This window comes from Rhinolophus sinicus, linkage group LG18, assembly GCF_036562045.2.
Source record: "Rhinolophus sinicus isolate RSC01 linkage group LG18, ASM3656204v1, whole genome shotgun sequence".
NCBI classification, from domain to species: domain Eukaryota; kingdom Metazoa; phylum Chordata; class Mammalia; order Chiroptera; family Rhinolophidae; genus Rhinolophus; species Rhinolophus sinicus.
Window position 1 is genome coordinate 4,120,174 of NC_133767.1, and position 27,869 is coordinate 4,148,042.

Here is a 27,869-nt window from a genome sequence, read left to right on the forward strand (position 1 = left end):
ACCCCTCTCACCGAGGCAAAAAGCAGGCGAGAATCGTGGCACTCGTCCCACACCCAGAAAACGGGAAGTGAACCGGTTTTTATCATCTCACCTGACAGATTCCGCGTGTCTCTCCTGTCACATTCCTGTCTGTCCTCAGAGTCCCTGAACAAAATCTACACACACCCACGTTGTCGCTAATAGGATTTGTCTCACTGCTCTCGGTGCCTGAGACCCTGGTGGAGGCTGTTCTCTCCTCCCCGAGCCCAGCCTCATTGTTTCAGCGGCTGACAGAATTCTCCCACAGGTGGCAGGGGTGCTCTCACCAAAGGTGGACTGGTCAGTGCTGGTTTGGCTTGAAGCCAGAGGTTCCTCACCTGTCGCTGACGGTGGGTTTGCACCCAGCAGTCCCAGGGGGCCGCGCAGACACTCCAGGACTCGGGAACTCGCAGGACCGTGAGTTTGCTGTGGCCCCTGGAAGTCTCTTCTGGCGTCGGTGTTCTGTCTGCTTCAGGGTCGGGGGACTCTCAGCAAAGCTTGGCACTTCAAAAGGACAAAGTTTGGCTCACGCTGAAAACCGAAGGTTCCTGAAGAAAAGCTCTCTGGTCAGCTTGGGGGTTCGAGCCCCCTCCTGGAGGCCGAGTCCCTCTCTCCAAGCCTTTCTCTTGGGCTGTGTTACTATATTTGGAGTTTCTTCCTGTGGAGCATTGGGACCTTAGACTAAGTTTCCTGTTCCTTAGAGTCTGAAAGGAAGGCCCAGCCCTGGGCATTTCTCTCTCCTCAACCCCCTCTGAAATCTCTTGTACCAATCAGATGTCCTCTCCCTCACGTGTGACATGGGGGCAAAAACAGTGTTTGCCCTTATGGGGTGGTTGTGAGGACCCCGTGAGATTCAGGTGTCGGGGCCCTGGCTCTTCAGTGACGTGTGCCCCCAGCTTTCTGTTCAGTCTGTGCATGGAGTCTCGTCTGCACTCAACTCGGGAGCTGCACGCATATCCAGTCTCAACCTAGGGACCCCCGCTCCCTCTCCTGCCCTGTACTCAGGTCCGGTGATCTCAGTGTCAGGAACCTGCCTGCGCCCATTCCTGTGTCTTCCTCTTTACTACCCACCGCCCTCTCTCACGCCTCCGCCTTCCAGGACCACGGCTGTGGCAATAACGTCCTAACCGACCCTCCCGTTTGCCTCGTGGCCCTTGAGAATCCACTCTCTTCACGGCAGCCAGAGGCATCTTTTAAAAATTTGACGCATGTCACCGCTTTGCTTCAGACTGCCAGGCACTCCCCGTGGTACCATCGCTTAGAATTAAATGTAAGCTCTGTCCCCAGATTTTCGTGGCTCCTTGCGATCAGTGTCTGCCCGTCTCCAGAGCTGCTTACTTTTTTGTACTCGTTCATCCTTCGATTGATCATGGTCCTGCTACACTGACCTTCTCTCTCTTCCCCCAGTAAACCAAGCTCCCTCCTCCTTCCTGACTTGGCACCTGTGGTTTATTTCAGCCCAGGACACCCTCCCCCCAGTGACTTACTTTCATCCTTCAGACCTCAGCGGAGTTGCCTTCCCCAACCACCTTGTCTAAGGTAGCCTGTCACTCTGTGGACACTTCTAAGTGGCCACATCATGTGTTGTCCAGTCCAGAGCGCTTACAGGACTGAGAAAAGCCTCCGGAGCAAGCGCACCAGGCCATAGGTTTAAAGCAGGACAGTCCTTCCCTGATTTTCGTACCCGGGCTCCATCTCACGGTGTGTCACGCTCTGCATAACCCTTGTCAGTCACTGATACCATCTGTTTACGTAGTTGTCACCTCTGCTCTGTGACAACGTGAACTCCAGGAGGACGGCATGCCGTCTGCGGGATTGTTGCAGCCTCAGCCCCTCGAATGTGTCAAAAAACAAAATTGAACTCAGTAAATTTGAAAGATCTTACTGGCTGTGTTCTGTCTTTAGAACATCAAAGGAGGCCCAGGAAAGTCTTCAGAGAAGTTGATCTGCGTTCGTTCATTTGCAAAGGAGGTAACACTGCTTGATATCTTGGAGCTCTGTCACTAACTAGCTGTGTGGCCTTGGACAGCTTACATTTCTGGGCCTCAGTTTCTTCATTTGTCACACAAGAATGAAATGGTACCGTCCTCATTGGAGAGCATGAAGGTACATCAGGAATTGAACAAACAGTTGTCCACGGGTGGGGTTCCCTACTTGCCAGGAACTGTCCTTGGTGCTGAAGGCACCGAAGGAAAGAAAACAGACAGAAATCCCTTCCCTCATGGAGATTACCTTCTAGGAAGAGACAGACAATAAATAGCAAAATACTGTGGAGGGAAATAGCGAAGCTGATGGTGTTAAGTAGAGCGTCATGGAAAAATCTCACTGAGCGAGTCCTGCAACCCAGCCAAGCAAAGGCCTTTACATGGTGCACAGCGGTTGTAAATAAGCTTCTTCATGTTGTTAGCTATTCATCCAATTGTTTACTCATTCATTTAGTGATCCAGTGACTTATTTTCAGTCCCTCATCCATCCATCCATCCACCCACCCACCATCAATCCATCCATCCGTCCATCCGTCCATCTGTCCATCATCCATCCATCATCCATCCATCCACCTTCCTTCCTTCCTTCCTTCCTTCCTTCCTTCCTTCCTTCCTTCCTTCCTTCCTTCCATCCATCTGATATTTTCTGAAGAAGGAGAAGAGTGACATGATCCAATGACCTGATTCAGTGTAACAAGTGCCTCCCTAAAGGCAGGTGTGGACAAGGTTTATAGCAGACTTTCTTAGCCTCAGCAGTACTGCCATTTGGGGCCATGCAATCCTTTGTTGTGGGGCCTGTCCTTTCAATCGTAGGGTGTGAACAGCATCCCTGATTTCTACCCACTCGATTCCTGTGTCACCTCCAATCAAATACGTCTCCTGGCATTGCCAGATGTCCCCGGGGTGGGGATGGGTAGGCAGAATCGCCCCTGATGAGAATCCCTGATTAATAGAAAGCCCATCCTCAGGAAGGGAAATTAGTCCACCACTTTTCTCTCGAAAGGAAATGAATCAAGGTCTTTAATTTCAGCCGCAGTAGCAGCATTTCCAGACATTTTATTTTCTAGAGCTATGTTTCCTGGTGCAGGAAAACAGGAGAGACTTGGGGCCTTTTTGAAATGAGAAATAAAAATCTTACCCCGTGGGAACTCTTTTTTCCCCCACCACCTCAGAACTGTGGCTCATTCAAAAATCACCTCCAAACCTTACAGAAGAAGTCGTTACGACAAAGAAATTGTGGCTAACCTGGAAAACAGACCCCAGCTTAGTGCCTCTGCCTCCTGCCCTGGTTGTATCGATGACTCTACAACTACCGAGTTCACCCCGAGATTCCTCGGTGGGATCAGAGCAGAGTGGGGCGTCCTGTTGAGGTCAGCCACGTTACCTGATTCCCCAGCTTGATCTAAAGGGACATATGCAGGCTGAGGCCAGGCAGCCATCTTGGTCCAATGGCCCATCCAAGGCTGGCACCTTCCCAGGTGAGCCCCTGAAGACCATCTCACCTTGCCTCATTCCTCGCTGTCCTGCCTGTGTTCATTCACAGAGCCTTCTGAGTTGCGGGAAGGTTGTCTAGAACCCCTTGGTGCTTTAAATAGCTCTTGACTATTTTCGTTCCCATCTCCACTGCAGCCCCTCTTCCCCTTTCCCCTCCCCCATCCTGTTTGAGCTACCATCATAGCCCACCTGGACTGTCACACTAGCTTCAGAACCATTCCCCTCACCCCATCCCCTCTACTCCTGCTCACTTCCATCCCTCCTTGCACACCAGAGACCCAGTCTTCCCATTGAACGTGGACGACAGTTCAGATTCCTGGCCGTGGCCTGCAGGGTGGTGCACGAGCTACCCTGCTCTCCAGCTCCATCACCGACCACTCCCCATGTTCACCCACCCTTGCCCCATCAGCCTTTTAGCTTAGTCACACCTTAAAGCACAAATATGATCATGTCACACCCTTTTTAGCTCCCCCTGGCCTTGCACACATTCTCTGGTATCACGCTGTTCCGAGGATAAGAAACCCAGTGAGGTCTCTGAGTCCGGTTTCTGTTGAGCACGCCGACATCACCTCCGTGAGCTCCCATCTCTGTGGTCCAGCGGCTGCATCCTCTCTGCCCCCCCCATGCAGGCTCTCCCCACCACAGGACCTTTGCACATGCTGCTGTCTTCACCCGCTAAGCTCTCCCCTTCCCTTCATGCCAGTTACATTGTTATCATACGTCAACTCTGAGCTTTAGCACCTTTCCTCATGGGGACTTCTCTCGCCTCCCCGACTAGCTCCTGTCCGCCTATTACACATTCTTATTGCATTGTATACTCTCAGTCACTGTTCCTAGTTGCAATTTTACATTTAGCGATACATTTACTGTATTAACAGCTGCCTTCCATACCTGGACGCTGAGCTCCAGCAGGAATGGGACCAGGTCTGTTTTGTTACCATTTGGGGCCCAGAGTTCAGTTCAGTGCCTGACTCATAGCAGGTGCTCAATAAATATGAGTTGGGGAATGAACAAATAGTACATGAGCCACTTCTAGTACCAAGCTTGGAGGATGACGCCATCGTGAGATTTTCAGGAGCCGTGACAGACAAGCTGAGGAAGGGTGAAGGCGGGTCCAAGCATCAGGACTTGCATGGCTTGTCATCCTGTCACCCCTCCTTTCTCTCACCTATGTCCTACTCCTACCTTCAAGGTAGGCACAGCACCTTCTAGTTTTGTGTCGCTAGCACCTTGCTCAGGGCCTGGCCTGCAACTCAGTGCCAACAAAGCTGCCCTGTGTGAATAGATGTAAGCATTGAGGGTTTAATGCAGATCTTCCCGTGCGAGCTGAGGTTCATCCGGGAGGAATTAGGGCAGGGAGGGGAGGCTTGGCTTGGTTCTTTAATAATAGAACATGGCGTTTTGGAGTCTTTCACAAAAAAAGAAAGAGCCTGAATCATTTCTTTTTATACTAACCTTTATTGAAAACATACTTTTGGCCAGGACCTGGGGTAAATGCTTTCTATGCATTACCTTGTGTAACACCTAGGCGTTCATCTGTAGTTGCTGCTGAATTTACAGATGGGGAAACTGAAACTTGGAGACAACACAGCAGCCCAAGGTCGGAGAGTAATTGGCCGTTTCCTGTTCAGACTTGGGTCTGAAGTCACAATCCATGGGCTTTATTTACCATTTACTGTGAGGACCCCTTCAGCTGGTTCAACCAACACCGTTTACGTCCTCACGCAGCAGGTGAAGTCCATTCCTGCTCAAATCTCAAGGTGGAATGAGAGAGGACGGAGGTGTGTGTCTGGACAGAGTTAGGAATGCTGGGGCTAGAAGGGGGGGCCATGAGCTCCAGCCCCACACGAGCCTGTCAGTACACGACCTCCAGTTTCTCAAGCCTCTGCCAGGCAGCAGCCTGCATGCAAGGTGACCTTGAACCACTACCTGCTTTCCGAGTCCCACGGGAAGGGCCCCTGACTCCTTAGCAGGCTGAGCAGCCAGAAGCGGTGTTTCACTCGTTTCCAGTAATTTGTTCTGCTCTGTGAACTTCTGTGTCTGCTTGTCCAACTTCATGAAAATTGGATTACTGAGTGTTAATTGGTGCTGGCTCAGCTGGTTTACAAGGGACAGTGTGACATGGAAGTGGAGAACCCCAGTGTTCGCTTCCTGAAGACGGCAGTAGCATAGGTCAGAGCCCCTCTCTGTAGCAGCCATAGCTCCCCTGCAGACCTTTGGAAGGACGGCCACTTCTTCCATTCAAAGGAGGGGGTCTGTTTCTGATGCCGGTAAGTTTGAGGGTTTGGTTACGATGTCATTCATTCATTCATTCATTCATTCATTCATTCATTCATTCATCGAATCATTTTCAAGCACCTGCTAAGTGTTGGGCTTTGTTTTGGGCTCTGGAGAACCAGTGGGGAATAAAACAGACCAGGTGTATTGTAGCCTCCATGAAGCTTTCGTTCTAGCTGAGGTAGGGAAACAATAGTAGAGTAAATATAATATATGATATACTGTCAACCAGCATTTGCACCCAGTGCTTTTATAGTCTCCATTACGTATGCGAAAAGGTCAGCTTTTTTAAAAACACCTTGAGATACGTACTAACTCCTATACTGTAGAATGCACCCATTTAAAGTGTACGATTCAGTGTTGTGTCTTATATTCCCAGAGGTGTGCAGCCATCACCATAGTCAATTTTAGAACGTTTTCAGCACCTCAGAAAGAAACTCTGCAACCTTCCACCGTCACCGTCTTCTACCCCGGCCCCTGCCTCCAACCCCAGGAAACTGATCTACTTTCTGTCTCTATAGACTTGCCTGTCCTGGGTAGAGAGAGGTCACCTTTTGAGAGTGGGGGAGCACGGAAGAAAACCTTATTATCCTCACCTCCCAAATGAGGCCTCTTGACCTCAGTTGCCCTTGGAGCGCCCTCCAAGATCCAAATTTCCATGGCTCCCCAGGCTTGGTCTCTGGGGATGGTGGGGGTTGCTGGCCAGTGTCCTGATACATAATCACTCTTTAATGATCTTACCTTCCACCTGGAAACCGACCCGAGGTTACAGGCTCCTAGCCAGGTAGCAAATGCTGGGTGTAAGTAGGCACGTGTGGACGCAGAAGGGACAGTGTGAAGAGACGTCAGTAAGACCAGGAGGGAAGGAAGGGGCTGTGGAATGCAGGACGCCTTCCAGGCTTAGGTACGTTCTGGAAGGTGACTTACTTGCCTGCAGGATCCAGAAGAAAGGTGGGGCTGGGCGGTGGCCGAGATGGTGCCTCCGCCCTCCCCCCCCCCCACACACACAGAGAACTCCGGAAGTGCAGTCTCTGCTGTGGCTGACTTAGGACTTTGGCTGGAGGCAGGGGACAGACTAGAGGACACATTTGTTCTGTTCTTCCTGGCTCTGGGGATATGTGCTGCTCAGGGTCACATGTTAAGAAAATCAAATCAATCAGGAACATTGGGGTGTTCTCTGCTAATGTCTCAGTCTCACCTTTATCCTGGTGGCTTGCTTTGTACAGTGTGTGTGTGGGGGGCACTGTGGTCCCCAAGCCAGGCGATTTCTTCTCACCGCATGAAGGCTGGTAGCACAGGGCACTACTGATAACCGCCAACCTTTGGGGAAAGGCTTCACGTCTGCATAACCCAGTGGCTCTCAGCCCTGACTGCACATTAGAATCACCTGGGAGCTTCACAAATGACTGAGGCCTGGGTCCCACCTCCGCAGATTCTGATTTAATTGGTCTGCGTGTGGCGTGGGCATCAGTATTTAAACAGCCTCCCCTGGTGATTTCCTTGTGCAGCCATGGTTGAGAGCCGGCCCGTTTCATGTTGCCAGGAACCCTTCACTAACAGGTAAGCGCGTAAGATTATCTTGCTTCTTTCCCCTTCCTCCCTCCGTCCTCCAACCCTCCCTCCTTCCCTTCCTTTTCCCTCCCCAAGGGGACAAACTGTATCACAGGCTGAGTGATGCCAATAAGTGGGACGGTCAGAACTCAAACCCGTGTTAGTTCTCCTGTCCTGCGCTTTCGGTTTGCTTCCCCGGTGTGGCCTCCAGGTGACTTGTTTTACGCCCGTTACAAAGCAAGAGACACTGAGTGTGATGGTTGGTTTCTGTGTCAACTTGTCTGGGTCACAGGGTGCCAGATATTTGGTTAAGCACTCTTGGGGGTGTGTCTGTCAGGGTGTTTTGGGGTAAGATGAACAGCCCCCCCCCCCCCCCTGCAGGCGGGCCTCACGGCGTCCACCAGCTGACGCCTGCTGGGGACCGAGGCTGACCAGCTGCCACGAGGGGGCGCGCCTCCCGGCTGACTGCCCGGACCTGGGACCTCAGTCTTTTTCCTTCTTTGGACTTGGACTGAAACATTGGCTCTTCTAGGCGCTCCAGTCTCCGGCTTTTGGATTTGAGCTGCACCCCGGGCTCTCTGGGTCTCAGGCCTTTGACCTGGAACGGACCTCTTGAGCCCTCCCGGGTCTCCAGCTGGCTGACTGAAGCTCTCGGCCTCCGTGACAACGGGAGCCAATTCTTTACAACAAGTCTCTCTCTGTCCATATGTGTATGTACATTACAGCCTATTGGCTCTATGTCAATGGAGAACCTGACTAATACAGTGACAGATGGAGCAGTTTGGTTCCGGATAAAGGTCAGGCTTTGAGTTAGGGTGCAGTTAGATAGGGTTCTGTGTTTGTTTTTCTTTTTTCTTTTAATTTTTTTTAAAAATTAAAGTTGTTAATAAAGTTACATAGATTTCAGGTGTACAGTTCTGCATTACATCATCTGTATCTCACATTGTGTGCTCACCACCCAGAGTCAGTTCTCCTTCCATCACCATATATTAGACCCCGTTTACCCTCTTCTAGAGCCCCGCTCCCCCCTCCACTCTTACCCTCTGGTAACCCTTAAACTATTGTTTATGTCTATGAGTTTTTGTTCTTTCAGTTGTTGTCTTTTTTGTTTGTTTGTTTTTGGTTTATATAACACATATCAGTGAAATCATATGGTTCTCTGCTTTTCTGACTGACATTTCACTTAGCATTAGAATCTCAAGATCCATCCATGTTGTCACAAATGGTCCTATTTCATCTTTTCTTATGGCCGAATAGTATTCCATTGTGTATATATACCACAACTTCTTTATCCATTCGCCTATCGAAGGACATTTTGGTTGTTTCCATGTCTTGGCCACCGTAACTAAAGCTGCAATGAACATCGGAGCACACGTGTCTTTATGGATAAAAGTTTTCAGATTTTTTGGGTAGATACCCAGGACAGGGATTGCTCGGTCATACGGTAATTCTATTCGTAATTTTTTGAGCAACCTCCACACTGCCTTCCATAACGGCTGCACCAGTCTGCATTCCCACCAACAGTGTATGAGGGTTCCTTTTTCTCCACAGCCTCTCCAACATTTGTTACTATTTGTCTTGTTGATGATAGCCATTCTGACTGGGGTGAGGTGATATCTCATTGTGGTTTTGATTTGCATTTCTCTGATGATTAGTGATGTTGAGCATTTTTTCATATGTCTATTTGCCATTTGTATGTCCTCTTGGGAGAAATGTCTCTTCAGGTCGTCTGCCGATTTTTCAATTGGGTTGTTTGTTTTTTTGTTGCTGAGTTGTGTGAGTTTCTTGTTTATTTTGGATACTAGCCCCTTATCGGAGGCGCTGTTTGCAAAAATCTTCTCCCATTCAGTTGGTTGTCTCTTTATTTTGTCGATGGTTTCTTTTGCTGTGCAGAAGCTTTTACATGTGATATAGTCCCGTTCATTTATTTTAGCTTTTACTTCCCTTGCCTTTGGAGTCAAATTCATAAAATGCTCTTTAAACCTGAGGTCCATAAGTTTAGTACCTATGTTTTCTTCTATGCAGTTTATTGTTTCAGGTCTTATGCTTAAATCTTTGATCCATTTTGAATTAATTTTGGTACATGGTGACAGATAGCAGTCCAGTTTCATTCTTTTGCACGTGGCTATCCAATTCTCCTAGCACCTTTTATTGAAGTCTTTTCTCCATTGTATGTTTTTTGCTTCTTTGTCAAAAATTGTCCATATTTATATGGGTTTATTTCTGGGTTCTCAACTCTGTTCCATTGGTCTATGTGTCTGTTTTTCTGCCAATACCATGCTGTTTTGATTATTGTAGCCCTGTAGTACAAGCTAAAGTCAGGAAGTGTGATACCTCCAGCACTGTTCTTTTTTCTGAAGATTGCTTTGACTATTCGGGGTCTTTTGTGGTTCTACACAAATCTGATGATTTTTTGTTCTGTTTCTTTAAAAAATGCCATTGAGATTTTGATGGGGATTGCATTGAATCTGTATATTGCTTTGGGTAATATGGCCATTATAACTATGTTGATTCTTCCAATCCATGAACACGAAATGTCTTTCCATTTCTTTGTATCTTCTTCAATTTCTTTTAAAAACGTCTTATAGTTTTCAGCATATAGGTCTTTCACATCTTTGGTTAAGTTTATTCCTCGGCATTTTATTCTTTTTGTTGCAATTGCAAAAGGAATTTTTGTTTAATTTCCTTTTCTGAAATTTCATTGTTAGTACATAGGAATGGAATGGATTTTTGTAGCCGGCAACTTTACTGTATTTGTTTATTGTTTCTAATAGCTTTTTTTGTGGCATCTTTAGGGTTTTCTATATATAGCATCATGTCATCTGCAAAGAGTGACAATTTAACTTCTTCATTCCCAATTTGGATGCCTTTTATTTCTTTCTCTTGATATGTGAGGATTTCCTATCATTCTATCTTTGGTTTTCTAATAAGACTGTGTCTCCATTGTTTCTTTGCCTTTTTGTTGTTGTCTAGTATTTCTGTGTGGTGCTATTCTATGAATTTCCCTGTTTCTTTTATTATGTTATATCAGTTCTGGATTTTTTTTTTTTGAGTGGTTACCATTAAGTTTGTGTAAGAAAAAATATGATAGAGTACTCCATTTTCTTCAGCAGGCTTACTTTCTCCATTCCCATATTCCAATTCAGGCCTTTTACTCTCCCCCTTTTTATGTTTTGGTTGTCACAAATTATCCCTATTGATGGTGGTCGAATAGCCTCCTTCAGTATTTCTTGTAGTGCAGGTCGTATGTTAGAAAATTCCTTTAGCTTCTGTGTGTCTGGAAAGGTCTTTATTCCTCCTTCATATCTAAAGGATATCTTTGCTGGATATATTATTCTTGGCTCATGATTTCTCTCTTTCAATAGTTTGAATATTTGGTTCCACTCCCTCCTGGCTTGTAGAGTTTCTGCTGAAAAATCTGATGATAATCTAATGGCCTTTCCTTTGTAGGTTACCATTTTCTTTTCCCTGGCTGCCTTGAGGTTTCTTTCTTTGTCATTGATTTTTGACAGCTTCAATACAATGTGCCTTGGAGAAGGCCTGTTGGGGTTGAGGTAACTAGGTGTTCTATTTGCTTCTTGGATTCGAGGATCCAGTTCTTTCCACAAGTTTGGGAAGTTCTCACCGACTATTTGTTTGAATATACTCTCTGTTCCCTTCTCTCTTTCTTCTCCTTCTGGTATGCCCATTATTCTTATATTGCTCTTTCTGATGGAGTCAGAAAGCTCTTGTAGAGTTCTTTCATTTCTTTTAAGTCTCAAGTCTCTTTCTTATTCCATCTGTGTCATTTCCAGATTTCTATCTTTGATGTCACCGATTCTTTCCTCCATCTGGTCAACTCTACTACCTAAGAATGAAATAGCCTAAACTGTTTCATTCTTCATTTCTTTTATTGAGTTCTTAATCTCCAGAAATTCTATTTGGTTCTTTTTTAAAATTCCAATCTCTTTGGTAAAATGTTCATTTTGTTCTTTGATTGCGTTTCTGAGTTAATTGAACTGCCTTTCTGTGTTTTCTTGCATCTCGTTGAGTTTTTTCAGAACTGCAATCTTGAATTCTCTGTCATTTAAGTCACATATTTCCATATCTTTAAGTTCATTTTCTGGAGACTTTTCATTTTATTTCTGAGCTGTCTTGTTGCCTTGGTTATTCATGGCAATTAATGGTTTATTATTTCTCTTCCTAGACATCTACGGGGTGATGGGGTGAGGGGTGGAGAGCAGACAGAAGAAAAGAAAAGGCCACGGCATGGAGGGAGGGAGATGGATGCCAGGAGACTGGAGACTGTGCAGACAGGTGGCCACTCAAGGATTCTGGGGCTTTTGAAAACGGAAGTATCTAATATTAAATTCTAAACCATTGGAAATGCTCTCATGCAATCCCTTACCTGAAAGCTTTGGTCAAATCTGTCGACCTAGTTGGGCACTAGTTATCTGGGGAGGGTGGATTGCGGTGCTTATTGGGAGGCAGGGTGATATCGTATACAAAGGAGAAAAAAACCCTGCAGAATAGAGGAGGGATCTGTAAAACGAGCCAAGTCAGTGGAAGTGGAACCTAGGGTTGTAGCTGAACTTGAGTCTCCTTAAAAATCTCGAGAGAGATTGGGGGCAGTGCTTTGTTTCCCTCGGTTCAGGGCATGTGAGGAAATCTCCCTCGAATCTCAGAAGTCAAGGTGATGCCTTAAGTTAAGGCTTAAGGAAGACATCAGGTGTCAAACGGAGTGATCGTGGAGACCAGACTAAATGGAACGCCCCAGAAGAAATGATGGAAGTAGCAGCAGTGCAGTTTATTCGTTCCTTCATTTACTCATTCATCCATCAAATGCTGGCAACCATTTTATGTGTCAAGTCCTTTACTATTTGAGGAAAACACATTGTCACTGCCCTCAGAGAGCTTTCACTTCTGAGGTGTGAAGGCACAGGTTGCTGACATTTATTGAGCTCCTTCTGTGTGCAGACAGTGGACTATGTATTTCATGTGTTGTCTTTCTAAAATTCTCCCAACAGCTTTATGAGTCAGTAACTATTATCCCCGACATACAGACAGGTAAGCTGAGGCCCAGAGAGGTTAGGGAACTTGACTCACACCTAACTTAGCTGATCCATAATGAAACTAGTGTTTGGACATGGGATTACCTGATTCTTGGGTGGGAGGGGGCACTGAAAAATTGGTAGTCAGGGGTTCAGCCTTGATAGTGTGATTTGCGAAGCTTCCCCATATTTCTCCTGAGTCCCACCCCGTCTGCTATGATGGCTGTCAGTCCATCAGCCAGCGGTGCTTTCCTTCTCAACTCCTTTTCTAGAAGCTTCACTCACCAAGGACAGATGTGCTGGCTGTGGGTTTTGGGGGACTGCTGAGGGGCTGGGACGGTGAAAGGTTGAGGGGAGGCTGGGTCCCAGGATGATGCTACAGACACCCTCTTGGCAGGCTCCCAGGCTCCGCTTTCTGCTGCGCGCTAGGATCTTCCACTACAATCAGCAAAGGGCAATTCCACGGCTTCTTTCATGAGTCCTGTCCCCATGCGACAAGGAGAACAGGAGAAATGCACCATGTGGTCCCGGAAGCATAAATGCTCCGCAGCTGAGTGAGCTTTGCAATCCTCTGCACCATCCCTATGATATTTACTGGAAACGATTTGCTCACGGCAGGCCCAGAGCCCTTCTCTGTAGGGAGAGAGCTAGGAGCTGGGCAGACACGATCCGGGCCCTTGAAGAGCAGAAAGGAATTGGACAGGCGTCTGAGAAGCCACCTGAGCCTGGAGTTGGCTGTGGCAAGTGGATGGACAGCTGTTGTCTTTTTTTTTGTCCAACACCGTCTTCTCTCTTTGGGGAAATGTTCCTCGTCTACTCTGATCATGTGACTGGGATGGGGCTGCCAATCACAGTTTCTTACCCAATCCCCTGGCCACAAGGGTGGGTATATGATCCAGACTCAGCCAATTATAGCACCCTGTCTGCCTGGCCCCAGTGGTGGGGCCCAAGCTTGCTTGTTAGAGCCATTTCCTTTGGCACTGAGGACAAAGGACATTGATGTTTCTGTGTTACGGAGTTTGAAGGACAGGAGGCAGGGACTTCCGGGGCCTTCTTTCTCCATCACGTCGCGTCCACTGTCTGTAGGGGAGAATCAAATCAAAGTGGACCAGCAGAAATGGAGGAAACAGGAACCATGAGTATGGAGACCCCAATTCCAATTCTGAGTGCCCCAGGGCTGCCCTCCTTCCCCCGCTGTCTTACTTCTGTGGTCTTCTGCAGTCTCGTGATCTGGTAGGGTCACCTTCCGATGAAACCTCTTTGAGTTGGATTACTGTTGCTGTAAGTTTAAAGAAGCCCGATCAACCTAGATAGGAACATGAGAAATCCTATTTTGAGAGCAGCTCCTCTAAAGAGCTGGCACCTGACATGACCTCTGTTAGGTACCAGGGTGGAAATTAGACTGTGCACCTACTATGCCGAAGCTGAAGGTCAGTGAAGGTCAATGAGCCCCCTTTTCCCGTATGGCAGATGAGGAATCTGAGACCCGTCATAGGAAAGAGACTTGCTGTGATCAGGAGCAAATCAGTGGCAGAACCAGCCCTGGAGAGGAGAGGGCCTGGCTGTCTTGGTTCCCCTCAGGGGTGGGGCAGCGGTTTCTTGGCAGAGCAAACGGACCAACTACATCTGAATGCATCGGATCAGGAGTCTCCAAACTTGACCTCAGGCCAGCCATTACCTTCTCTTCACCCCAACTCTAAGTTTCCACCCTTCTGACTTGCCAAGACCAGGTAGGAGTGAATTAATCTCGGTTTGGTCTCAGTCTCAGAGACCCGGCCTAGAACTCAACTTTTGGCATCCTGGCAGCAAGACCTGACACTAGTCCTACCCGAGGTCTCGCTGCTTCCACCAGAGGTTTGGTTTCAAAGCGTGGTCGTCTAAACAGCTCCGGCCACCAAAGTGGTTGGCTGGGGAGGGGAGGTAGAATTCTGCTAAGACATAATTTCCACTTCCAACTACAGCAGCCCTCCCCGCCTCCAGTTTTAAAGTGTCTTTTATATATTGGAGTTTAATGTATAGTTTTGTTTGAAGATTGAGTTTCCCTTAAAAGAAACAACCGTTTCTCTCCCTTTGCCAGGTTAGGAAAATTTTCGGTCATTATTTCTTCAGATACGTAGTCTCCTCATTTTAGTTCTTTTTCTGGAGCTTTGCTCTGTTATTTGGGACATGTTTCCTTGTCTCCCCATTTTGGCTGCCTCCCTGTGTTTATTTCTATGTATTAGATCTGCTGTGTCTCCTGGTCTTAGTAACGTGGCCTTATGTTGTGGTACTGTTTCCCTGTAAATAAGACCTAGCCGGACAATCAGCCCTAATGTGTCTTTTGGAGCAAAAATTAATATAAGACCCGGTATTATATTTTATATATATGTTATTGTTTTAATTATATTATATATGATCTGGTCTTATATTATAGTAAAATAAGACCGGGTCTTAAATTAATTTTTGCTCCAAAAGACACATTACAGCTGATTGTCTGACTGGGTCTTATTTTGGGGGAAGCACGGTGTCCTTTGTGACCCAGTGGCACAGTCTCCCTCCTCACCAGCTCCAGGTGATCCAGGTGTGTCCCTTGTGTGGGTTGCATGTGCCCTCTTCTTGTAGTTGAGCCTCGGTTGCTGTTTGCATGTCAGCAGGAGGGATTGACCCTCGAGCTGGTTTGTTGTGAGGACAGGCTGTGACTAAGTGTGATGCAGGGGCTGACCCTGCAGACCAGGGTTTGTTTTAGTGCGGCTCTGGTGCCTGCCCCGTCTGTCTTTTGAGTGTGCTGTCCTTGCAGGCGCCTGGGTGATGCTTCAGCTTGGTCTGAAGATGGCCACCAGGTGTGCCAGCCCTGGGCTCTCCTGGGAGGGGACCCACTGCAGGCCAAATTCAGCCGCTTTATGGCAGTGTCTTCTCACTAACCTCTACTTAAGAAAGAGTTTAAAACCATATACTTCTGCCTCAACCAGGGGACTCTTGCAGTAATCTAGCTGCGGCTGCGAGCAAGCTTGATTAGGGAGTGGGTCCACACACCCAGGTTTCCCAGGAGAGGCTGAGTTCATGCCTGTGGTCTCAGCATTTCCTCTAGTCTGTGCCCCCTTCATTCTCAAAAGTATCCCAGTTTGGATGACAAATCGTACAGTCACCCCCCACACTAGGGGAGGGACAGTACAGAGGAAGGAAGCGAGTACAAGATTGTGTGAAGGTGAAAAGCAGCTACGCAGTCACGGTTCCGTAGGACAGTGTTTTTTTTTTGTTTTTAATTTTAAAATTCTGCATCTGAAAACACAGTATGACAGAAAGCATCTATATACACCTGCTGCAGTGTTTTTGGTATGGTACAGTATTTATTACATCCACTTTTTTCTGCAAAAAATTTTGCTTTGTCAGACAGAAACAAACGCCCCTAGACCAAACAAAACAAAACAAAACAAAAAACAGCTAAGGCACAATTTCGTTGTTTTCCTGCTAAATGAAAAGACAGAAAAGGTGCAAAAATGGGTGGGTAGTGCAATTGTTTTTGAGACTCATTCTACCATGAGGAAAAGCATTTGCTTGATTGGAACTTTGATTACTGGTCAATTTCAGATAGTTCGATATCTCTTAAAATACTCCTTTAAATAAATAGCAAAATATCTACATCTTTCAGTGTGTGCCATTTGAATTCTCTCTTTTTTTTAAAACTTTATTTACAGATTCTCTTTTTAAAAAAATCAATACATTACAAAATATTTCTGTACAGTTTTATGCATATTATGATCTATAACAAAATAGTTATTTTTAGAAACTATATCACCACATGTCTTTGAAAAAAAAAGAAGGGGACGGTAATAACTTATTGTGAGGCCTCTAAAAAATACCCAAACAAATGCTATTGACAACATAATAATATTAAAAACAATTTTTTTTAAAAAAGGCGAAAGGACTACAAAGACGACAAAACGCTCGGTTCCAGTGAGTTTCCTGTGAAAACCCTGGGTCTTTGGCCTCCATCAGCCCTGGAGCGATGGGAGGGGCAAAAGGGGCCGTGAAAGGAGGGAGAGAGTGGTCCCTTGGAGGACAGAAGCCATCTGCTGGAGCGTTTACTGCTTTCCCTTTCCAGGCAGGAAGGGCAGGGAGATACATTGAGGGACTCTCCTGATTCACCCTTGACTAAGTCCAGAGTCACCACATCTTTGGGGGAGGGGAGGGTTGGAAAGCGGAGGTAGCGCTCGGCAGGTGATGGCGCCAGCCCACTCCAGCCACCGTCTGCTCTGAGCGCCTCAGGAGCTGGCTGAGGTTTAGACCAGCACCCAAGCCTTCATTTTACCCATAGGGAACATTGAAGAATATTTTTCTTAAAGACGACGTTTATTAGCAATTCCTAAGCATCTGCAAACTACAGATTGGCCGCCCCTCCCTTAGGAGGCTGCCACGAATGCTTCAAGAGGCTCTTTCTTCTCGGATGTCGGTGGAAATGAGAGGGAGAGGGAGGTCAGCTTTCCAAAAATAATTTTAAGGCCACATTTCAAAAAGGAGAACCTAAGGCTTTTTTGGGGGGGTGGGGGAGGATAAGCAAGTCAGAGGCAAGTCAGGACTGGAGACGAGATAGGGATGGAGGTGACAGGGCAGAACCTGCTTTCCCGTGAGGTCTGAGGGCGGGGGCCAGTGGACGGGGGTGAGAGGGCCACTTTCTCCCCGTGTGGGCTCGGCGAGGACAGAACCAAAGACACCATGACAGGTGGACACAGGTGGTAAAAGAAAGCCCTCCTCAGTCTTAAGAGGGGTCTGTACCAGAGTATCTTGTTTGGGAGGTAAAAAAACAAAAAAAAAACAAAACTGCTGAGAGAGCCAGAGAGAGAGAGAGAGACTGAGGGAGAGAATTTGCATAGATTGTACATTCAGATCAAGCCTTTCCTTCCCTCCAGGTAAACGTCTCAGCTGACACGGTGAGGTAGTGCCTGTGGGAGACCCATGGGTGAAGTAGGGGAACTGAGGCAGCAGCGAGGACACCCTGTGAACAAGCACAGCTGCAGCGAGGCTGCCCGAGAAGCTTCCAGACACGTGGCAAGACGGCTGCTGCAACCTGGGACTTGCCCCCTCCTCCTGAACCCCATCCTTGAGCTCTGCCGGGAGGGATGGAATTCCGGACGCTGTGGCCTGGACAGACATGGGCCCCCTTAGGTAAGGGGCAGCAGTTGGGGGCCCCCAAATTCGGTTCCTTCTTCCCTTCAGCACTCACTGTCTTGGGACCAGGGGAGGGTAACAGGCCAGTTGTCCCGGGACTCCTCCTCTGTGGGACCCTGGCTTTTGGGACGGGGATGAGTGACTACTCACGTTCCTGTTCCTTCCTTTCTCAGAGCTGCTTTTCCCTCCTGCACGGCGGTGATGCCCAACCTTTAAAACCCCCTCTCACTGCCTGTGCACAGGCTCAACAGGGGCGTCTTCTGTGCCCATCTGATAAAAAGAAACGAAACTGCCAAGATTTACAAATCCGACTTCCTAGAACGAGCTGGATCTCCGCTGCCCCACCCCATCGGGAGGTGCTGCTCCGGAATCTCCAGCCTCACAGGCAGCAGCCGGCCACCCCGAGGAGCAGCTGCTCTTTTGGACGGGCCGTGCGTGGGCCAGCAGACTACAGTCCCCACCGCTCCAGCTGCTTCTGTGTTAGTGTCCTGAGCCCACGGGCACGTGTGACCCCGGCGGAGGGTGTGGCTCCGATCGGCGGGCCTTTGCATATGGCTGTGCCTAGTGGGTCCCCCTTGGTGCTGCCCGGGGGCTTGTGTCCCGTGCTTCCCAGTGACCTTGGCTGTGAGGGTGTGTTTGCTCACATGCCACCCAGCAGCTGCTCTCCTCTATTCTGCACGACCCTGGCACAGAGACCACGTCCCAGCCAGTGTCCTCCGCGCCGTAAAACCCTCAGGAAGCCATCGCTGACGTTCTCTCCAACCAGGGGCCTCAAGCAACTAAATCATCCTTCAGCAGATAAAGAAATGAGCTGAATGGTTTTCCCTGGAAAATATCACCGTTTCTCACATCATCCTGGGGTTTGTTAGGAATTGTATTTTTAACCAACTGTAACATCTGCAAAATTATTCTCTGCCCAACAACAGAGGACGTTAAGGGACACCCGGGTGACTGCTCGGTGAGCCAGAATCTACTGCGGTGAGTAGGGCGTGAAGCCCGGGAGGCGGTGGGGCTTGTCCCCAGGTAAGCCCGCTCTGCACTTCCCCTCTCGTTCACGGTGGGAACAAATGTCAGCAGCGTCAGTGGCTGCAGGAAGCTCCCGGCTGGGAATCTGCAGGCGCTCACTGCACAGGGCATGTCAGGGCTGAGCCCAGAAAGCCGCTGCAGTGTCACCGCGCCTGGTGGCCACCGCGCCTGGTGGCCTGGGCAGCCCGGGCCAGAGACTGGGGTAGGAAGAGCGTGTGGCACGGGCCTCCCACAGTTTGTAAGTCCATTTAGAGCTCAGGTAGCCTTTCTGAAAAAGCCTCTCTGAGGTCCCAGGAACCACTGTTGACAGTGACCGTCTCCTGGCCCGTCTGACCACCTGGGTCTTTCCCCTCCTGGGCTGGTGTCCCTCTGGCATGTTGTCACGTCACAGGGAGCTCAGGGTTGGCCTGGCGCAGGGCGGTGAGCAGGGAGGAGGCGGGGACGGCCCAAGCTCTGCATACGCTCCCTCCGCGAGCAGGAGCAGTCGCCTGCCGAGTCCCTGGCCTGGGGTGGGGAGCAGGGATGGCTCAGGCACTCCAACACCCCCAAAACTGAAGGGGCAGATGAGGCTACCATGAGGAAAATCGGGGCTCCTACGTTCCCTGTGACCCCACTTTCAGCGAGTGCATGATGCCCAACAGCCCTGCTTTCCTCTGAGAACAGGGAGAACGTAGGCGAGAGAGAGAGGGACAGACAGACAGACGCGAGGGGAGACGGGGCTGGGGGGGCAGGGGGGCCTTTTGTGAATAAAGGCAGCTTCCACTAGTAAGAGAACGATTGACAAGCTGCAAAAACAGCACCTACTAATTAGTCACTGACTAAAACATTAAATAATAAATAGCTAACGTGTCCCTTCTCTATCTCCTCCCTTGGCCACAGGACCCCCTGACTTGCTGGGCAGCGATGGGGCGGTTTTGGGGGCGACAGCTGGAAGGTCACGGAGTGAACTGCGGTACTTCCAACTCACACTGGGGAGACATACACCAAGGCCTGCTCTCCTGGGAAGGACAGTTTGCAACCGAGGTGGGACTTTTCCAAGGGGGAGGGTGGGGGGAGCTCTGGGGAGGGGTTCGCGGATGAGAGTCATTTGAATAACACTGTTGTTTAGGGTTTAGGGCTTAAACCACCAGATACCCAAGCTTGTACGCTGCCTGTCAGGTGGGCCCGTTGGCACCTTGGAAAGAAAGGGCATGAATTTAGAAACCGAACTGGAAATGCTTTTTCCTGGCTGTGAAAGTCTGGTCCCTGCCGTTAGTCCCCCACAAGAGCACCGAGTGTGTGATTCACAAAGGTGTGGAGTGTCTGACCTCAGAGCGGGAGGGCTCAGGCAGAGGAGGGCCCTGCTGCGCTTTCGAGCTCGGGATGGTTTGGCTCTGAACAATCTATACGTTTCCTGGCCAGCGAGGTCAGGGTCTTGGTCTCCTGGCCCCTGAATGGCCGGGAAACTCAATACGCAGCCTCGCCATCCCATTTCTGCCTCGAGGGAGGGTGGCCTGGCACTCAGGACACTTGGCAGTCACACTCTGGGTGGACCTTGGCCATGTCACATCGGAGGGCTTTCCTGCACATCTAGCTACTCAGAAGAAGGGCTGTGGGCGGCTCGGAGCCTCCTGTGCCTGTTGCCTCCCTGGGGAGGGGCCGTGAACGTGACGTTCAGTGGCCTGTGGTTTCAGGGCTGGCACCAGGCTTTCCCGGCCCAGAGGAGCAGGCAGATGAGCTGGAGGGCGGGGCTGGAGCGCAAGTCCACCGTCTGGGCAGTGCTTGTCCAGCTGGGTTGTGCAGGGCCCTGGGGGTCTGAGAGGTACCTAGGAGATGCCCTTGGCAAAGCGAGAGCCTGTGGGCTGAGCTTTGAGACAACCTCCTCTCTCTCCCCAGCTTCGACCAGAGCAGCCTGCGTTTCGTCTGTACCTTGAACTTCCACCCATGACTGCGCTTAGTAAACAAAGTTCTCCTCAAAGTAAAAGTTTTGAGAATCATTTGTCTGGGGGGGGGGGGGGGGTTGGGTCACTAGGGGGGTGGGGGGGACACAAGGACCCTGTAGGACTCGAGGAGCAACCAGAAGAGGTGACAGCACGGTGCTGAGACCGAGCCATCCTGTCCCCGTAGCCAGCTTGCCACATGCCAGTCGGCAGGTCCTGCGATGGCCCTGCTCCATCATTCTACAGCCAGGAGAGCCCCTCCCACAAGAGGCACCCCCGGGGTGGGAGGCCAGGGTCCAGGCCCCACCAGCCCGCTGGCCGCTTCCCTTTGAGACCCGCCGGGGCTCCCGTGTGCGCAGTGCTACCTGAGCCGGCCGTCGGGTTTGACCGCCCCCAGCTCTGACTTGGGGTCCGGGCTGAAGGAGCTCCAGGCGGTCTGGCTGCAGCTCTGCATGACGGGGCAGGCGGTGGGGCCGGTGGTGCAGATGTCCATGGGCGTCCACATGCCGCCTACCAGCGAGTCCAGCCAGCGCTCCAGCGCGGGGCCGGTGGCGGCCGCGTTCCTGCGCGCCTGCTCTAGCTGCGCGGGGCTGATGGGCAGGCCGAGCACAGGGTTCAGGCTCTGGAAGCTCTGCTCCATGTAGGCGCTGCGGGGGGGCCCGCTGTGCAGCTTCAGGGCCTCCTCTGAAAGCAAAGGGAGCCACGACATCGTTAGGACAGCTGAGAAACCCGTACCTGCTGGGGGCCTGGCTGGGGCGCCACTGAATTCACGCGACAGGCTCATGCGCAAGTCCTCTCTGCAGGCCCCTTGTACAGGTGAGGAAACTGAGCCTGTGAAGACATTCCTTCAACGTTATGAGCCCACTTACGCCAATTCGTGAGCAGGACACGCTGCAGTCACTCATTCACTCAGCACACGTGTATGACGCACTTGCTGGGCTCCGTTCATTCATTCAATGCATATTTTTAAGCACCTACTTTATGCAAGGCTTTCATTCAGCACAGATTTCCCAGCTACAGTGGTACCTCGGTTTTCGAACGTAATCCGTTCCGGAAGACCGTTCAAGTTCTGAAACGTTGGAGAACAGCCGCCAGCTGGGCCTCCGGAAGCCGCAGGACAGGTTCGACTTCCGAGGCGTGTTAGAAAACCAAAGCACTTACTTCAGGGTTTACGGCGTTCGTAAACTGAAATGTTTGTCAACGGAGACGTTCGAAAACCGAGGTACCACTGCACTACATGTAAGGCACTCGTTAATCTATTCATTTGACAAAGACTAAGGGCCAGGCTCCAGTCTATGTGAGGCGGGAAGCAGCTAGTCAAGGAGGTTACACCACACACACACCCCCTACAGGGCTGACGTCACCATCCCTATTTCACAGATGGGGAAACAGAGGTGGCTACAGTTAGCCACAGGACGGGGGTTAAATCAAAGACTGGCTGACACCAAAGCTGGTGTCTGTCCTCATGGTCTCCTACCACAGACTCATCCACCAGCCGGAAGCTAATGCTTCCATTTGGGAGCCAGCCTTTCGAAGACTTGGTGTCCCCACCTGTAAAATGGGGCTACTCAGCCTTGCACCCGTGGGCCTTCCTGGGCTGGCAAGAGGCTCAGCTAGAAGTTCATGTGCTTTGTCAACAGTGAAGTGACATGCAAACGAGAGGGCTGTCACTGCTTCCTGGGCGTGAAGCTGAGGAAGCAGAAAGTGTAGCCATTTGGGCTGCAGGAAAGCAGCTAGCCGTTTCCGTGTAGAGCAGTTCCCGCTCGTTGCTTATTGCCAAACACAAGAATACGTATTTTAAAAAATACGGCAATGCTTCTGGTGAGTTGTATTTGACCAGCTCAGCTTTGGCTGTAGCCCAGAGAACTAGGATTAGAAGAAACCTCCTTCTAAGAGGAAGCAGCGTTCAGAAGACAATGCTTCTTGTTTGCTTGACAGCGGCTGTCACCCTCAGTGACAGGGGTGACAGCCTGGTTACATGTGGTCCTGAGCGGGAAGGAGGAGGAAGACCCCATACACGTCCGTCCTTCTAAACGCAAAGGGAAAACTAGTGGAATTAAAACCACACGTCAATTAACACACACCAGAAAGTCATTCCTTCTGTTCCCAGCGGCCCAGGAAGCTGAGGGGCTGGGCCCTGCAGTTCAGAGGGGAGCCGCTGGGAGAAGGGGCACTAGTGGCCGTGCGTGTGCATCTTGCAGTGACTTAGCAGAGCTCCCTGCCAGCCAGGTGGGTCACGTCTAAAGCGCCCGCCCATCTGGGCGGGCAGGTCCTGGCCTGTACCACCGGCAAGGACCACACCTGTTCTCTCAGGCGCAGGCCTACGTTCTTGGTGCCCCCATCCTGCAGATGGGGGTGGGGAGACACCACGCAGACAAAAGGCCGGGCACGCACCGCGGAAAGAGCAGCTAACACACTCGGACACCGGGAACCCCTCACAGTGGCAGACACGCAGGAAAAAACGAGGGTAACGTGGGACATGCCCTTAACAGCAGCCGGCGACGCTTGCCTCTGTAATTACATTTCCCGCGATTCCACCTCATCAGATTTCTTGAGATTACTAGGGACGCATCGATAGCAAATTACTCTTGATGAATCATTTAGCAAATTGCATGGCTCCCACCTTCGTGTTCCCTGTCATTGGAACATCGTTATCAGATACAATTACTGACGCCGGGGTGGGAGGGTGCCCAGTGGGGTGACATGACCCCTGGCCCGTGCTGGGCAGGGGTGGGGAGAGCCTCGCCAACGTCAGGAACGCTGGGAAAAAGACTGGAAAACGCAGGACCCAGTGAAGGGCTCCTTTGCCTGCCCCTCAGGTGCATCTGACACAGAGAGGAGACTGCCTTTCCCATCACTCCCCTTGTCTGGCTTTGGAAATCCCGAGAGGTGTCGCGGATGTGAGCCTGCCCAGGGACGCTTGGGGGCTTGTACTTTGATGTACGGGATTTCTGAGTTTGAGTGCTTGTTGTATATTTGGGACAGGAGCACTATTTTTATGTGTAGCAAATATTTTCCACTAGTACGTGGCATGCCTTTTCACCTAGTGTATCATTTCTAATGAACACAATTTCCCGTTCTAATTACTTTTTTAAACAGTGAGCAAGAGTTGCTGCAAGTCAATCTGTCTCAGTTTATCTCCTAGCTTGTGTTAAATACGATCAGGGCCTTCTGGGAGTCCAGTGGGAGAGCCCCTAATAAATAGACAGATGACATCACCCCCCTGCAGGCAGAAACAGGCGCAGAGCAGAGAGCACGTTCTCAAAAACCTCCCCCACGCCCCACACCTGCCCCGGCGAAGCGCCCGCGAGGCCCCTCAGACTCACCTGGTTTGATGGGCTGCCTGTTGGAGAAGGTCAGAGGTGTGACGAGGAATTTGCTCTCTGCAACTGGCACCCAGTGGTGGAGGATTTTCACTGTCCACACGCCGGGCCTCAGGGGCAAGTTCAGAGGGGGCTTGTAGTGGGTGAACTCGGCAGTGGACTCGATGAGGATGTCGTAGGTGGCTGCGATGACGTTGACAGGGTCCACCCAGACGATGGTCACGGTCACGTTGGGGCCCTTGCCCCACTTCTGCATGCCGACCGGCTCGTCCATGGGTCCCAGGAGGCCCCCAAAGTTCCGGAAGAGACGCTCCTTGGCGTCCCAGTCAGTGCCGACCTGAAACGAGAGAGCGAGTCCTGCAATCACTGGGCCTTATGTACCCGTTCTACAGATGAGGAAACCGAGGCTTCGATGAAGCTGCCTGCTCAAAGTTGGACAGGATTTGAAGCCCATCTGGGGGGTGACAAGGCCTGTGGTCCAGTCACTAAATCTTTGGGCCTCCTGTGCCTGGCACGTGGTGTGTGCTTTGGAAAAAGAATGTGCACGGAATGAATGAAATGAATGCTTACAGGCCATTGTGTGGAAACATACATCCTGCCACTCAATAGGCACGGCTGCTTTCCACCTTGCTCCTTGGTTTTCCAGGTCACATGCTTCTGTTTGGTGTGACTGCTCTGAACAAGAGGAGCTCAGGTTTCACAGCGGCCCTGCCCTGAGCTACGAAAAGCAGGGTCCCCCAGCCTCGCCTTTCATTGCAGGACTTCACATGGTTCTCTGAGGAAGAGACAACGCTGGCCTCCCTAAAGCATTCTGGACTGGACCCCAGGGACGGGCGATGGTTGTATGAGCCGTCTTTCCTGCCAGCCAGGGGTGGGTGGGGTGTGTGTGTGGCTCTGACCCACCAGGCACCTGCTCTTCTTCCCGGCTTCTATTTTCATCACCTCAGTTTAGTCACCCAGTAGACAGACCGCGTGAAATGTCCTCGCTCAAATCCCACTGCTCCAGTGCTGTCTCGTGGTACTTGGGCACACAGTAGGTGCTCAGTATGTGCTGAATGAATGACGTGACAACGAATGGACTATGTAGATCCCTGACACTGAGTCTGTTGCTATTTAAAATCAAATTAAATTAAGGGTCTCCTGCTCCTGCAGGAGGTTTAATTTAATGTTTTGGAAGACGCAGCACGGGGCACCGCTGGCAGCAGATAATGAGCCCACGATGAGCAAGGCTCGCTCTGCTTCCGTGGTCTTTCCAGGATCAGCACGTGTGTGTGCGTGTGTGTGTGTTTGCAGGTCGGGGTGCACGTGTGGACACACGTTTATACCCTGAGAGGATCCCGCATGTGCAGTGTGAACAGGAGCTGGTTTACTTTCTTGTTCTTGCCCTGAGTCTCGTCCATTATTTACCAGGACACGGAGCTGAAAGCTAATGTGTACGGAGAGCTCGCAGGGAGCCAGGCGCACAGCGACACGCTTGGGTGCTCCCAGCGCCACCAGGCTTACTCTGGAAGTCCCCATCTTACAGATGAGGAAACTGAGGCTCAGAGCAGACAGGTTAGTTGCTGTGGTCAGCGAGGAGCAGCGCGGAGCCCAGGAAGTCTGACCTCACTGTTCTGTGTATTACCTCTCATTCATTTACTCACTCACTCATTCCTCTGACACATGTGCCAAGCACTTACTACAGACCAGGGGCGACGGGCACACACACACCTGCACAGCTGGCTTCAACTTTCTGTCACACACCGGGACTGAGGAGCTGTCCCAGGGCAGCCGAGTGACGGCCAGGCCGTTTCTGCAGGGCCACCGCCCCGCCCCGACGTGCCCTCTTGGCGTTCTCTGCGCCCTGTGGAACTGGCTGCGCCTGACGACCCCGGAGCTTAGCACCGTGGCTGGGACACCGCAGGAATTAAAGTAACACTATTGAGTGCAGAGGATTCAAGCTGCGCCTCAAAGTCTTTGAGACTTTTCTAAAGAAACCTGATGCTGTTACTTCCCTACGTGCAACCCTTTTCAGCAACTCACTGTTGTTGAGTCTGGTCTCTTGTCCTGTCCTGAGAGGGCCGGCGCCGTCTGTCCCCTCCACGCAGCCCCTGCTCCCGGCCACCCTGGAATACTCTCAGTGCCTCCTTGACAAGGGCACTCTCTTGCCTTTCATCTTGTGCCCATGCCACTTCTGTCTCTGGCACCGTCTGCCCTCCTTCCGTACCCTTCCCCGCCAGCTCTTACTCATGCAGACCTCAGCCTTCCCTGAGAGCTTCTCTAAGCATCTCCCCTTCGTAGGGCAGGGACCACAGCGGGCCTGTTCACCAGTGTATCTCCAGTTCCTAAAACAGAGCTGAGCACGTAGTAGGTGCTCAATATCCATCTCTCTATCCACCCACCTATCTCTGTTCAGCCATCATCTGGGTCCTGAATGGTCAGGGGCTGACACACATGGTTGTCACATGGGTGTCTGTGTACCCAGGCCCTCTCCACAATGTCTTTGCAACAGATACTAACACACAGAGTAATGTCACAAAACTAAATGAGGGTCCCACTTAAGGAGGGGAGCTTTGACCAGTTAGGGGAGTGTGGGGACACTTAGCATGTCACCCTCGATCCTCCTTAGCAATGGGGCTGAACAATCCTCGGAAGACTGAGTTCTTAAAATCGCGACAACCCGGCAGAAGCACTGTGCAGCGGCCGATGGCAAAACCTGGACCTTGTTTCTGAACCGAGGAGGAGAGAGGCAGCTGCCGGCCCAGCATGAGGGCGGGAGGGCTGCCTGACACGGAGCCCTGCTGCTGTCACATCCTCTGTGGCCTTAGGATCTCCTCACCAGGTCACCACAATCACTCTCTACAACATGATCAAGTGGCCATATTTAAGCGCCTGTTCAAGTTCAAGCTTCATATACTGCTCCCCAGCTTCCAGCCCAGTGGAGGCTTCCTACAGCACCTCAGACACAATCCCGCGTCCTCTCCTGTCCTCATGCTCCTTCGCGGTCCCCTCGGTGACTTTTCTCCCCCCACAGCCCCTCTTCCTCTGTGTTTCGGTCACAGTGGCTTTGCTGCCCTGTGCGAACACCATGCTCCTGCCTGGAGCCTCAGGGCCTTTGCACGTTCTCTTCCCGGAAGATCCAAAAATGCTTCAGACCTTTTACAGGTTTCAGCTCATCTCCTTAGATAACTTCCTGAATGAATTGTCCCGTCGGAAGCCGCCTCCCAAGTCCTCAACAATCACATGGATGGAGTTTTCTTTGCTTTACAATGCTTGTCATTAGCTGAAACGTGTTTGTTCATTTATTTGCTCTCTCACTGGCTGGCTGCCTACCCCACTAGAGAGCAATTCCACCCACGACAACGGGGGTCTGGTGTGTGCGGGTCACCGGTGTCCCCTCTGCACTTCGCGTATGTAGGGACCCGGTGACTGCCTGCTGGAGGAACCAGCATCCTCTCCCCAGTCCCTAGCATGGCCTCCCCGGGATGGGCAGGTCTGAGCTGCCCTCCTGCTGGGAGCCAGGCACTGGCACGGCTCCAGGCCTGTGCCAGCACGAGGGAGGCTCCCTGGAGCCTGCAAAGTAGCCCTGCAGTTCTGCCTTTCCTTTTTGTCCCACTTTACATTTGCCTTAAAATCAAGGCGTTAGAAACAAACAAACAAGATTCGGGGCTCCGTGTCCCAAGCCGCTCCTCTGCAGAGATCGTGGTGGTTCTCACACGGAGGGTACCAGAGCTACGGTGGGAACCCTCGCAAATCACTAGCCACGGAGTGGCCAGCACCATCTGTCACTGTCCGTCTCCCCACAGCCGGCTGGTAAACAGGGAGCCCGGCCACCAGGCATCCGTCTTGTTAATGGGACATTAATGTCTTCAATTGGCCGCTTGGGCCCCCAGCGCAGAGCCCAGCGAGGGCAGCATCTAATTGCCCTGTGGCACCAGTAATTTATGGAGTGGGCCCCCTGGCAGCTCCTATCAAGCCAATGCATTTGGAGCCTTCACTGAAAATGGTGGCTTCACAAGAAACGTCCCCCAGTGTCGTTCATCGGGGCTAGAAAAGGGCTGGCAAGGAATACGGACGCCAGTGGGGCACTTGCGCCCAGCCCACTCTCATCCCTCAAGACTC

At 50.8% G+C, this 27,869-nt stretch overlaps 1 protein-coding gene and 1 long non-coding RNA gene across 3 annotated transcripts in view; one reads left to right on the forward strand and one right to left on the reverse strand.

The window, feature by feature from the left end:
• The window catches only part of LOC141569431 (uncharacterized), a 250,202-nt gene extending 229,713 nt beyond the window's left edge, over positions 1–20,489 (forward strand). Inside the window, exons 6-9 of the long non-coding RNA XR_012493043.1 lie at positions 17,242–17,497; positions 17,674–18,478; positions 19,406–19,549; positions 20,402–20,489. This is a non-coding gene — a long non-coding RNA (uncharacterized LOC141569431). The remainder of the gene's footprint in view (positions 1–17,241; positions 17,498–17,673; positions 18,479–19,405; positions 19,550–20,401) is intronic.
• Positions 15,573–27,869, reverse strand: part of XYLT1 (xylosyltransferase 1) — a 335,332-nt gene continuing 323,035 nt past the window's right edge. For both annotated transcript variants that reach the window (XM_074322544.1, XM_074322543.1), the window contains exons 11-12: positions 23,772–24,105; positions 15,573–21,129 (exon numbers count right to left, since the gene is read on the reverse strand). In XM_074322544.1, coding sequence (XP_074178645.1) covers positions 20,807–21,129; positions 23,772–24,105 — 657 coding nt within the window. In that variant the 3' untranslated portion in view covers positions 15,573–20,806. The remainder of the gene's footprint in view (positions 21,130–23,771; positions 24,106–27,869) is intronic.